The 13963-nt window shown below is 39.1% G+C and overlaps 1 protein-coding gene and 1 non-coding gene across 2 annotated transcripts in view; one reads left to right on the top strand and one right to left on the bottom strand.

Annotated features, from left to right (window-relative positions):
* Positions 1 to 5286, bottom strand: part of LOC146477292 (lysophospholipid acyltransferase 5-like) — a 21993-nt gene extending 16707 nt beyond the window's left edge. The window contains exons 1-3 of the mRNA XM_085113768.1: positions 5155 to 5286; positions 1926 to 1984; positions 532 to 580 (exon numbers count right to left, since the gene is read on the bottom strand). Coding sequence (XP_084969894.1) covers positions 532 to 580; positions 1926 to 1984; positions 5155 to 5251 — 205 coding nt within the window. The 5' untranslated portion in view covers positions 5252 to 5286. The remainder of the gene's footprint in view (positions 1 to 531; positions 581 to 1925; positions 1985 to 5154) is intronic.
* Positions 64 to 136, top strand: Trnay-gua (transfer RNA tyrosine (anticodon GUA)). The gene has a single exon. It is a non-coding gene; the product is annotated as a tRNA-Tyr (tRNA).
* Positions 5287 to 13963: the final 8677 nt, after the last annotated feature.

Raw genomic sequence — 13963 nt, forward strand, 5'->3', positions numbered from 1 at the left:
TACATCGTTTCACTCCTCTCACGGGAAAATGGGAACCTACAATTGACCTTGCTCCCAATGTGTGGCTTCATAGCTCAGTTGGTAGAGCATCGGACCGGTAACGCCGAGGTCACGGATTCGAATCCCGTTGAAGCCGAAATTTTTTTCAGGCTTCCAATTTCCAATTGCACAAATTGGAAAATTCACTGCAATGATCACTTCTCACTTTCAGCCTTCAAATTTGGAGGTCGTGGGTTCGATCCTTTTTCTTTGCCTCGTGCTGTCTCCCATTTCCTTTCTAGGGCTAACGCTCAGTGGAAATTCCTGGGTTCACTTAGCACTACAACATACACTGCAGAGTTAACTCTCTGACCCATCAAAAGTAGAAAACAACAAGATTGTAAGTACGCAAATATTACACTGACTTTCAACAAGTACATGAAATCAGAGCCTGATGAAAAATTGACTGAAAGCAGTTGAACTTTGGAGCTGTGATGCAGTTAATAAAAAAACAATGGACATAGAGCTGTAAATGGCCTTAAAAATTCTCACCATAACAAAAAGCAGCTAAGGACAAACCACAAAACGTGAAGTATACATGCTGGAAGAAGAAAAACATAGAAATAATAATTAATTTAAACATATCTTTAGAGGAAACCTCCACTCTCGAAACATATTAACGTTAAATTATTGAAAATACAATCTACTTTCTGTCTTTGAAATTTCGTTGGAAAACATGGATCCGAACTAATATTTCAGTGTCAGACAGAACATGATTTGATTATCGCCCATTTTTCATTTTAAATTTCCCGGGCGCCGCCATCTTGGATTTCATGACATAATATGGTTGCTCTTACTATTGTTTCGCACAAAAGAACTTCTGCTGAATAACAATAGCGGCAACTGTTACACGTCATAAAATTCAAAATGGCTGCACCCGGGAAATTTAAAAGCGAAATTAGTCGATAATCATATCTAATTTTTAACACACTTGAATGTCATTTCTATGTTTTCGTCTAAACTTTAGAATTTAGACACTATTTCCAACACTTTACCGTCAATTTGTTGTGAGAGTGGAGGTTCCTTTAAATTAGTAGAAATGCAGCTGCATCGATAAAATGCTCTGCAAGAAGCTACCAGCATCGAAGTCCCAGCAAAAAGGAATTTCCAAAGGAAAGGGACAAGAGAGGGCAGTCACCTAAAATAGCAGGGACACTTTTCATTTTGTCAGAATTTTCTATTTGTAATTCTGCAAACTTTCCGTACCAAATGGAAAGGCTTGTTACCATCCAGGCAAAGAGCTTCATTCAGATTTAATGCAGCAGTCACTGGTAGATCCAAAAATTTAATATGCAAATTGGCTAGCAAAGCTGGAAACAGAAATTTTGTGCAAATGCAAAGTAATTGGAATGGAAAAAGGGAGTACCTCCAAATGTGGTTTATTTGTTGTGGAAAATTTCCAGTATATCAGTGAGTGTCATTTGCATTTCTTCTGCATGAACTGGAGAGTGTATACAATATGCAAGCCAGCGAGGCATGAGCAACCCCCAACATAAATGCTAACCGTTAAGCTAACCGGGGAGCTATTTAAGCTAACAGGAGTGCTTTTTAGGCTAATCGGAGTGCTTTTTAGGCTAACCGAAGTGTTTTTTAGGATAACCTGAGTGCCTAGCACGTCTGCCTTGCATGCCTCGCATGCCTCGCTGGCTCGCAGATTGTGCATCCCCAAACTGGACATTATGACAAAACGGAAAACACCCCACATTACTAAAGATATAACTCAAGGTGAGATAAAAATAATGTTGATGATTTATGCAGGACCATCTGGAGAGATGGGCATAAATAATGACGATGATTCCATCAGTTGATTCTCCAGTGGCTAATTAACTGAATCAAATACACATGCACACAACCAAAAAGCTCCATAACAACAAAACAGCAATTACCTGAAGAACAGGATTTTTTCTGTAGAAAAATGCATGATAAATAAAAGCCAGTGGATAGGCTGCAAAACAATTCAAATCAGCAAGTTAAAGAGTGTAGTTTATAAACAATAATAGCTATCAAAAAAAAAAAAGCAATAATAGCTATCAGTGTTAATTGAACTGTTGTAAACATGTACTATTCACAACTGATAGTCATGACAAAATCACTTTTCAGTGGGGTCATACTTTTAACATTTTCCCAGAAATTATATTATGAAATATCAAATTGTATAATAATTATTTAAAATTTGGAGTAATTAGGAACTTTTTCCTAAAGTGGTGCCAAGCAGCCACCAAAACACCTATGGCAAGGAAATGTTCCATCAACTGCCGCATCAACTTTGTCCCCCAGACCAGCTCCCCACTCCCCTGACTGTAGACCCAAAATCCTACACCAGGAAAGAAATCCTGGATATTTTTGGATACCAATCATTCAATTGAACGGTACGGAAGTTTTCAAAAGCCAAGGTAAGTTTTCTTCACACTAACACCTATGAGGTAGTCTTATGCCTGCTAATATCTCTGTCTTATGTTGCTTCATACCAAAGAAAAGGATTGTGCACCAGTACACTAAGTGATTTGGAAACCCATACCAAAGATCTTTAGCGTGACCTACAAAAAATGCTGCCTGGACCTTTGGACTTTTTTGTTCCAGTTTTGACCTAATAAGACTCTTTTATGGTCAAACAGCTTGGCCTTACCTGCACTTCCCCATCACTTTATAAAAACCTGAGTAACCCTCCCTCCTTGAGTGCCAACTAGTGCACGAATCCACTTAATATTACATTCAGCAAAGGCTGTGGTATAGCATTGACATCAGTGGTACATGTATACAAAGTGTGTGAAATGATAGTTTGACAACATCTTGTTCAGTTTTGGATATCTAATGAGATCTTTATTCCTGAGCAGTTTGCCTCCTTACAGGGAAATCTTGTCTGTCTCAACTATTATATTCATTTCATGATTGCTATAGTGAGAGAAACAAAGGATTAACAATTGATGTCACTTTTTAGATCTTTCATAAGCCTTTGATTTGGTGCCACCACAAGTTGCTCAAGCTCTATGAGCGTTTATAAGAGCATTGTTTGACCTTTGTAACATTATGTTGTTATTTGAGTGTCATGATGAGTGTTATGCAGTGGCATAACACTATAACATTTTAAGGGTGGTGCCATGTAAATGCTTTTTTGACAAAGCAAATGTATATGGCTCCCTAACAAATCGATACCAGTGGATTGTTGTACAGGGATATTAAGAGACAATGAGACAATAAATGGATTTAATGGACTTGATTCAGGCCTGAGCAATATTTTTTATGTTTGCAAATCATTTATATTAGACGAGAGGCAAACAACCTTCGAGGGTTTATCTTCGACCCTTAAGCGTTTAACCACTGCTTCAAACTTAAGTTTGAGTCCTCAGCTTGGAATAGTTCTAAACATTCCCTTTTTCTAGGCTGTTAATTGATACATGGAATAATTTACCAAAAGAAATGACTAAGGCAGAAACTCTAACCATTTTTAAGAAGAGACTCAGGCAAAGGTGTAATATTTTGTATTTTGAAATGTAATATTTGTTAAATATGTTTTTATTATTGTAAGGAAGGACATTAACTAGAAAGGGATAACCTCTTTCGATTCATCTCCTTTTCACTTTTCCTTAAACTTAAATATAATTTTTAAGAAAAAGTGAAATAAACAGATCGAGCTACATCAGACTACAGAGATACAGACCACACCCGTATTAAGCTTATCTGGGCCAGATCTAACAAATGGTTTGCACGGTACTGCAGTCTCAAGACTAATAAATCGATTTAGGAGAAGAATTGCTTTTGTTTACCATTATTAAAAAGCAGGAGATCCGGTTAAACTTACTATAATTGGTGTAACCAAAATAACGACAGAGGTATCATGATTTTTAGCGGACGTTACTCTAACCGTTTATTTGAGAGAAAGATAGATCCAAAGGTTTTGATTTAATTAACGCAGTGGCTATTCGTACGGCACCCGTGCGGCGACTTGTATTTGCTATTCGTACGGGAGTCCGAAGATTTCATAGGATTTCTCTGTAATTCCTGACTCTCGCTTATCGAAATTATTATATTTACCTTTAGAAGGAATAAGCGAATCCAGTGAGTGCCCTTTCTTTGAGCGAGATAAGTTTGCGTGCTCTCTGCTCACTAAGCGAACGAGCCACTCGCGACACTTCAAACTTTTTGCGAGCTACTAACATAAAATCGCACATGTCACGCAACCTCTTCTTCACAGATCAACTGGCTACAATTAGTACGCTGTAGCTTAAAAATGTGCGAAAAGAATTTCTTATATCTTATAAATAGTTATAATACACTGGCTTGGATCGGGGGGTAAGTGACAACTTGGTAATTCAATGAATTTGAACTCACGTTGGTAATCCCGTACGAATTATTCGCATTTTTGCTATTCATACGGGAATTCTTCTTCCTTCTATAGTAGGCGCAGTTTCAGTCATTGCAGTGAAAATTTATACCTGTGTCAGAAGGAGAGGTGTGTTCTGTTATCTTCAACATAATTTCTGTACGGAAATGCGAGTGTCCAATAGGTAAATTCTTCCATTAAGTGAAACTCCCATTTCGCGGCTTTCTGGCCGTACGAATAGCATCACGCAGGTTGGGAATACGGGAGTCCACGGAACTGCTTAATCAGTATACCACCGGTCAGGATCAGTTGTCTGAATTTCTCAACCAGGTTAGCAATTCTTAAATTTAATGATAATTTTTACTGATACTCATAGGAATCCCAAATGAATAGCAAATACCAGTCGCTGTACGGTCTCTTCTAATCGCGTGACGTGTGCGTGAATATAGCGCAAAACAATTCCAAGTGTCGCGAGTGGCTCGTTCGCTTAGTGAGCAGAGAGTACGAAAACTTATCTCGCTCAAAGAAAGGGCACTCACTGGATTCGCTTATTCCTTCTAAAGGTAAATATAATAATTTGGATAAGCGAGAATCAGGAATTACAGAGAAATCCTATGAAATCTTCGGACTCCCGTACAAATAGCAAATACAAGTCGCCGTACGGGTGCCGTACGAATAGCCACTGCGTTTAATTAAAGCTTAGTGATCATCGACGATTTGGAAACGGTCCATGCACTGACTTAACTCAATGAAATTAACGTCCATCCAATACAACATAACAGAAAAAAACATACCTGAGAATAATCCAAGGACTAAACGAAGCCCGGGATCAGATAACCCAGTTGTTTTTACAAGAAAGTCTATGCTACCAAAACCGCCGCAATCCGCCATTTTGATTTGATCGCAAACAGAGAGAAAAGAGGATTGGGAGGGGGGAGGGGACGGGGGGGGAGGGGTAGTTTGGCCTCCATAGTGAGCCGCTCTTCACCGGGGTACGCCTCTTTCTATAATTCAAATGGAATGATATAATAAGAAAATGCTGTTTTGAAACGAAAACGTCTTGCAATTTTAAAGTGAATTCTAATAAATGCTGGATAAAATCGGCTTATTAAAATTAAATTCGTATGTTCCACCATCCCCTCCCTAAAATCTTTTTTAGCAGGTGGAAAACTCGTGAGCCATGGTTTCTCTCGGACGATAGCAAATTTTCTTCAAAAATTGCTGTTGTTTGCTCCACAGTGCTAAATGGTTACAGAAGTCACCTATGGCTAATAAACTACTCTAGCTTCTAACGCAATACCCTGCTAGCAGAGGTTTCTTTCTGGAAAGTCAACAAGCCGACTGCACGAAATACTAGAGAAGCGAACGACAGGCTTCGTACATGCTAAAAGACTTGCCAGAAAGAAACCTCTGCTAGCAGGGTACTGACGAAAGGAATAGTTGGTTTTATCAACTGTGTTCACCATGATAAAGAGATTCGAGTCTCGTTTACGGTGGCCAAATCACCTTCAAACTCATCAATCTGTCCAAGGTAGCCTATGAACAGGGTTAGGGCGCGCGGTGACAAAAATCGAGCTCGGGCTTTCTCGCCCCCATAACGCGCTCCACTTTTTCTTTTCGCCCTATACCCCACTTGGGAGCCTGTTCACAGGCTAGAAAAAAGGAGGGTCATATGAAAGGCAAGGAGCAAGGTGTGAGTCGAGGAAAGAGGGAATTCTGGGACAGCAACCTCGTTTCGGAGGGGGAAAGCTCTGGAAAAGAGAGAGGTGGTTGACAAGTCTTCAGGCATTCCGCCAGGAAAGGACAACAGATTTCACGAAAGTTTAAAAAATGAACAGAAGAGTCCTTGGGAATCTACTCTAGAACCCACCCTTATCACAGCGTCACACAAGGCATATGGGATCAGAGATCACTAAAGGGGGTGGAGTGAGGGATCACTGGGTGGGGTCAGGGATCGTGGGATCCAGTCTTTTGAAGGATCTGGCGGTGTTATATTTTCGGGATGAAGAACCATCCTCAAATCAAACTCTTTCAGAATAGATCGAGGATATACTGAGAAATTCGGGTACAAAAATGGGATCCAAGTTAGCAAAAATATATGAACCTCGTGAAGGCACTACTGATCAGACCAGTTATAAATACTCTTAAGGTTGCTACCTCTGATTGGCCGGAAAATTTCAGCCTTTTCCTATTTTTTAACAATCTCGTACCCAGAGTCTTCAGGCTTTTTGGTCAGCGGGGCAACGCCGGGAAGACTCTGGGGACATCGAAAAAATTCAATTTTTTTGATTGGCTGTTCCGCAACGGTTTCCATTGTTTTACCGCAGAAATCCTGCGGTGATAAAATTCGATGTCCCCAGAGTCTTCCCGGCGTTGCCCCGCTGACCAAAAAGCCTGAAGACTCTGGGTACGAGATTGATTTTTTAACTAATGGGAAAAATGGTTCTATCGCGTCACTTTCTTGTCTTCTTATGCGGGGTTGTTTGGAACAAAAGCTGACCAAATTAATGGTTTTCAAAGTCGATTTTCACACATTGACTTGATGAGTTTTCTTGAGTCCTGTCGGATCAAATCGCACGATGCACAGAGGAAAATGTATGCAGCGACTGAGTTGTACAGCTGGTTGATTCAAAGAGATTTAAAGGCAATACCCACTTCACGTGTCAACGGAATACCTGGAAGCTATCGGGGTTTTTTTTTTTTTTGTATGCTTTAATCTGCATAAAAAATGATGTTTTCGTGTTTTTACAGAGGCAGTGTGTTCCTATGCACCATTTTTCACGAACTGGAAGCGACTGATTCCATTGTCAGTCCTCGCTGGCCAAAGTTAAGGCGGTCGCCAGATGTTTCAACGACTTCCTTCCTCGTGAAAGCTGCAAAACAGGCTGTAAACTCCATCAGTAGCTACCCAAGCAATCAATACAACGCCTCCTTGCACGCAATGCATAAGTACCCAATGCATAATCAGCCAGTAAACTTTTCCGGCTACGTACTTGTTAGCCCATTATGAAAGTTTTTACCGACACCGCGGGCACTACAGCATTTGTTTTGTTTATATTTGAATTCTTTAATTAAAATTACTCCAGCTGAGTGAGTCATGGAGATGGTTACTCGTGACTCTTAACACTTTTGTCTTAACCGGACCGCGCGGCTCATTGCTCTTAGCGGGAAACTTTTAACCCCTCTGGGCGCAGTTGTTCAAAGCCCAATTAAGCCTACGGCTAATCCTGGATTAATAACAACTTTGGTTCGAATTTAATAACACAACAATAAAGATTTTTGTCCCTCAGTTTTGACGTTGACTTTTCTATACTGACTAGCTTAACATTAGAGTTTAAAAACAATTTTAACGAGCGAGAAGAAAACCTCCGTTGACTTTTAATCGTGGATTAACGTTAATCGACTTTCGAAAAACCCGGCCCTGGCTCATAAGTACACCAGACGTTGACTATGAATTAAAATAAAAAACTCCAGACATATCGCTTCCCAGACTAAGGATACCTACTGCAAATAATACTACACATGCCTGAGGTGGTTTACATTTGAATAGTCACACATAAATTTTAGTTTAAACGCAGTTGTACCGTATTTTAAAACATAACTGATTCAGTTCAGCTCAGTTCAGTTTATTATTCTTGACATAAACCTTACAAGATAGTATAAACGCTCATGCGCGGATTAGCGGATAAATCGTGCAAACTTCCTGTAAGTGTTCAGGATCAAGCGAGAACTGATATTCAATGGGGAATGAAATCCAAGCCTTACATATGATGCAGCCATCCTTGCAGGAGTTTCAATCAGTCGCCATCGCAACAGATGTAACTTTATCAAGGCAGTGTGGTCGAAATTCTGCTCATTGGTATAGATAATGAAGCCTTGGCTAACGTTCGGCTCGGCTTGGCTAACGAATCCGGCTTGAACATCTTCTGCGGATAACCCTCGAAGAGTGACAAAAACGTTCAAAATGTGAGTTTAAAAACCAGTAAAAACTAATAGTAGTTTTATGCGTTGCTTTTGGCTGTTCAGGCAGGGGCGCCCTACAGGCCTTACGAATAGATGTATCCACCGAAATAAACGGTTAAAATCGCCTTAGAAATTCGGGTTATAGTTGTAAAGAAAATCTTAGCCTGCGAGCAAGCTCTCTTGTGGGTGGTCGCAGGCTAAGAAAATCTGTTGTTTTCGTTGACATAATGTAAGCTCAAAATTTCGTAACAATGAAAAACTGATTCCTTTCGTTTTCAAAGGGGCAAAAAATGTCGTCATACAGCTAGTATTTTTGTAAAACCAACAACAGCTCGTTTATTTGAAGAATAACATTCCGCTTTGTTTTTAGTTTTTGCCGTAGCCATCCGAAAATATCAGTCTGTGTTAGCTTACATACAAATATATCTTTAAAAAGGGCAAAAAATTAAACGACCTGGGAACTGGGGAACACACCCTGAGATACCATTAAAATATCTCGTTGGCGGACCCCTGTTTAAGGTGATTCTAACGTTTGAGATGGTGGATCAGTAAAAAACCGGCCTGAAATGCGGTCTGGGAAATGGCTCGATACTAACATGTGTACTTCTTGTTTTAAAGTATTGTATCAAAGGCACTGAGAACTTTATAAACTGCAAACCGGTTCACACTGTTGGAAGTAAGGTGCTCAATTAATAAGTAAAAGGGTTCGAAGCCTCATTATAGACTGAAATGTCCAGCTTGGATAGGTGTAAGCCATGCACCGAACTGCTACCAAACTATAACCAAAACGAAAAGACACCTCAGGGACCTTACACAAGGTTAACAGTCAGCATCGATAACCTATATATACATACTGAACAGTATGTATATACATATCAACCCTCTTTTGGCTTCTGTGGTGCTCGCTTTATTCGCTGCAGAGGGTGCTTCTAACTCCGAGTCAACGGATCAAATTCAAACGAAATGAACTGAGCTACTGAACAGTAATTTTACTTTTAACCCCACTGATATTTTTGTAAACCTGGTTGAATTTTTACCGTGGATAAATAAAGAGTACTTACTTACTTGCTTGCTTGTTCACATTTGGAACTACGTGTATCAATTGTTTTAAACGCAGAATTTTGTAAATTAATGTTTGGATTATTTCATAGTTGTGGGACTTTGATTACCAAAACACTTAATTTTGAAAGGAAGTTGAATACACCCGCGAACATCTTCAATATTTCCATCATTTGGAGCTTAAGACTTCCTTTTCTTTTCTGTTCAAATTCAATTGAGTATCCAGGTAATTAATGGCGTTTGAAAAACAAGCGGACGCATATGATCCAAGACACTAATCTTAGTTGGTTATTTATTATTACTAAAAAAAAATAATAACCTGTTAGTCAACAGACTTTTGATGTATGTTTTGGTCGGCGGCCAAAGTAGTTTCCTGACTTTTTCTGAAAAGAACCATGCCAGAGTGAATATGTCTCGTTTATACAAATTTAGATCTGTGGAGAAAATGCTGAATTGTAGAAACCAAATCCTGTCCGATGAAAGCTATTGTACAATGGTCTGGGGGAGAAATGCCAAGGTATGGATATATTGATGCAAATGAAAGTAGCTCAGAAGTAGTAATTTCTTTCTTTTTCTATTATTGCATATTATTTTGTGCAGGTGTATATTTTGAGTTTGTGGCAAACTTAAAGCAGGAACTTCCAAAACGGAACCTGATTTCATTTCTTTACGCTCGTTTGCTTCCATTTTTTTCTCAGTGTTATTTTCAACCGTGCCTTCTCTTGAGACACTCAGCGAAAATGAAGGTTGTTTTAAAGACGTAAAAGTCCAAGTTGTCATCTATATGAAAACTAAGTACTCAGGGCCAGTAACCCCAGGTGTACCTGTAAGAGCTATAAATAACCAAGGATTTTTTAAAAACAGAAAAAAAAAACTGGTTTCGGTTTTTCTGTGCATGCATGTAAACTCCTATAACGATTTTCTGATAACACGTCGTTTTGTGTTAAAATTCGGATCTCCTGTTTTCGTGTCGTTTGTGCCAAATTCACATCGCGTGACTTCCAAGTTTTTTCAGCAAGTTATGTCAACGACAATTATGTCCTACATTGGCAAAAAACGACGCCATGTTAAATCTTATGACACATGCCATTTAGATATAATCACTGACAAGCGAGAGTATTGCGACAAAAAGCCGCCAGGCCTGAAATTAATGTATGAAGCTGATAATTCACAAAAATCATTATTGCTGGAAAGGATAACAATTAGACGGAGCCTCTAGTTCAAAGGATATTTATCGCTTTTCTGTTTCGATACTCTGCACAACTAATTTTAATCTACAACAAAACATTTTTTAATCACCAAAATACAAACCACAACGCACAATAAAAGTAGAAATGAAAAACTGAATTTTCAGGTTTCTTTCCACAGTGACGGCACACTGCAGTTGGCAGTCAGACAGATTTAAAACCCTTTGTTTACCCAAAATGTGAATTGAAAGTTTTCTGAAATATTGAGAAACAAACGGGAAAAACGGTCACGTTTCAAAGTTTCTTCTAACTCAAAATTAAGAACAATATCGTACAGCATAATAAACAGCCTACAGGAAGTATACTGCTCAGTAGCTTTCACTGCTTAATGATCGCACTTTCGCATTTCATCCACAGACTCTTAAGTTAGAACCACCTTGTACAGCATAATAAACAGTACCACAGGAAAGTACTGCTTAGAAGCTTTCATTTGAATGACCGCACTTTCGAATATCATTCACAGACTCAAAAGTAAACAGCACAACAGGAAGAAGAAAAGCCTTTATTTATTCACGATTGGTAATTAAAGCATAAAATTAAGCTTGAAGGGACGAGTACAGCTAATCCTAACTAAAATTACTCAAAAGTACAAGTTATTTGTAATCTACATTCATCGGTAAAAGTACAATCTACATACACCAATTTAACAGTACAATCGACACTCATAACAACTTTCATTTGAATGGTCACATTTTAGGATTTCATCCGCAGACTCGAAAGTTAGAACCAGCTTGTACAGCATAATAGACAGCAAGACAACGTAAGACAGGAAGGAACTGCTTAGATAAAATGGTCAGAATTTTAGCACTCACCATGCAGATTCAGATGTTGGGGTTTAAATCACTCAATAGAATGGGAAGGGTTAAGTTGACGTAGGCCTTAAATCCGATGATTAATTGGTGTCACAAATCGACCTAAGTTGGTTCAACGTGGGTGATAAGCACAGTTAAAAAAGACACCGGTGAGTATGAAGGACCACAAAGCGACACACAGGTCAAACGTTTAGACTCCAAACAGAGCGAGAAGGTCGGCCTTCAGCTAGGCTATAACGTCAGGAATAAAGGTAACGAAAGGTAAGTCAGAAAAAAACATACCATTGTTGAAAATTATCAAACCTTTGTGGTCGTAGCACTTTTAAAATGGGGAGTACACTCAAAATTCTTGAATTTCAAATCTGTGAGTTACTCCCATGCGATTCAAACAAGATGTGTGATAAATATACATGTATCCTTGAAGTTTTTAAGTAAGACTACTTTACTTTTGTGGAAGCTTTTTTAAGCGTTATGCACTAACTGGTGAAAGATGAGGGAAACAATAGAAAAAACATGTACAACGCAAAATATGGGAGGGAAACTACAAATTAAAACAAGATTAAATCATAAAATCTGAGTGATACAGTGGAATCTCGATAATTCGAACCCTCAATTTTTCGAAACTCCCAATTCTTCAAACCTTAAAGTCGTTCCCTTAGATTTCCTTCGGTCAGATTTTTACCTCCGACTTTTGGAACCAAATGCAGTTTCCTCGGGGGTTAAATCGGTATTTCATTGTACTAAAATTACAAAATCCAACCAACAACTGCGCTCTGAGAGGAGCTATGAACCTGTTTAATCGATGTTTTTTTTTTAAGCTACTGTTCAATAAAGCAAACGAGAACAAACTTCCGTCAAGGAAAAAAAAACGGCTCACAAGGTTGAACTTATCGCAGCTTTTCGTCCACTTTCTTTCCTCAAACAATGCAATCTCGTACCAAGACTCCTCAGGCTCTTTGGCCTGCGGTTGGTCGCCAGGCATTTATATGGCTCAATCGGAAGACCTTCACAAATTCCGAATTTACTGCTGAATGCAACAATAAGCCCATATAATAGAAAATACCGTCAATCGAAGGGCAATGAAGGGACTAATTTGATTGTGTCTAAGTTCAATCTAATTTTTCCTGAGACCCCTTTTGACTTAGCTTTTTCTGCCTCCTACTCCCATATAAATAGTTTTGCTAGTCCTTTACAGGGCTACTCCCAGAGTTTGTCGCCAGTGCCCATTTGTACCCTGGATGTAGTCTGCAAGCAAGCTCTCCTCACTTCACTCGTCGCTTGCACCCCAGATTGGAGAGCTTGCTTGCAGGCTACCTTGGGTGAAGAGAGACAACATGGAGTAAGGCGTCTTATCAATGTAAACAACACAACAATGGAGACCAACTGAGCCAAAAATCACTGACCCTATGATCTTCTGATCAAAACTCTATTGTGCCTTGACCACTACACCATTCTGGGGCAGGGAAAGGAGGTGGAAGAGGGGGGGGGGGGGGTAAAATTTGTGGTTTGGTAATAGGGTGCTAAAATCTAACATAACTTCCAGATATGGTGGTACCTTTTAGGGTATTGAGCCGAAAAATATGAGAAGAAGCAAAATGTCAGTCAACTGATTTGCTAGCTCTTAGGGGTAAAACATTGCTTGGACCACACCCACAAAACGGAATTCTGGTACCTTTTAAGGGTTCATTTCAACATTTCTGAAAACGATCATCCCCGTCACTTTTGTATGGGAGCACCCCCACTCCCCCAGACACCATTATGCCTCCATGTCACTACTGGGACTAAAAGGATTAAGGGCAGTGCCTACTAATACAGAAGTATTTTTGTTCCGGTTATGACTATACAGGAAAAGCAGATCTTAGCAAGGGGTGTTGAAATCCAAAAAAAAATTTGGGGTAACCATGCATTTTCCAGACATAATTAAGCAACAATATTTCTAAAAGGCACCAAAATGTAAAGCAATGTATGACATTTTTTCATAAATTGAAGATTAATTATCTCTGAAAAATGAATGAGTTACCCGCAATTTTCTTTTGGGAAAACAAGAGCACTTTCAGAGTTCTGCTTTCTCCATTTATTAAGTAATGTTATCCAAGACAAGCCAACACTTAGATGCAACTGCATCTGGAGTTGCAGGCATTCAACCCTGCCTGGATGAGGTGGTGAGGTTTGAAGATGAAAAACATGAATGTTAAAAGGCAGTTTTATTAAATAACAAAAAAGCAACAAGTTCAAGAATTATGTGTTTAGAATTTACAACAATAACATTTACCTCAAATACTAAAATGATAAACTGACTGAACAAAATTACAAATGGATATCGGTGTTAGTTTCTAAAGAAATTGCGGTACTGCATCAGTGGGGAGTAGAAAGTTGATAACTAAAGGTAAATTGGCCAGCATAAAGAGATTTGAGTGCTGATGATTCAAGTGTTAGCCCTTCATCGGAGCAAATTGATCCAGGGGGGGGGGGGTGGGGTTCTTCCATATATGGGCTATATAGGTACATGCCATGAGATAGGG

This window comes from Pavona decussata, unplaced genomic scaffold, assembly GCF_977016875.1.
Source record: "Pavona decussata unplaced genomic scaffold, jaPavDecu1.1 SCAFFOLD_71, whole genome shotgun sequence".
Classification (NCBI taxonomy): Eukaryota; Metazoa; Cnidaria; class Anthozoa; order Scleractinia; family Agariciidae; genus Pavona; species Pavona decussata.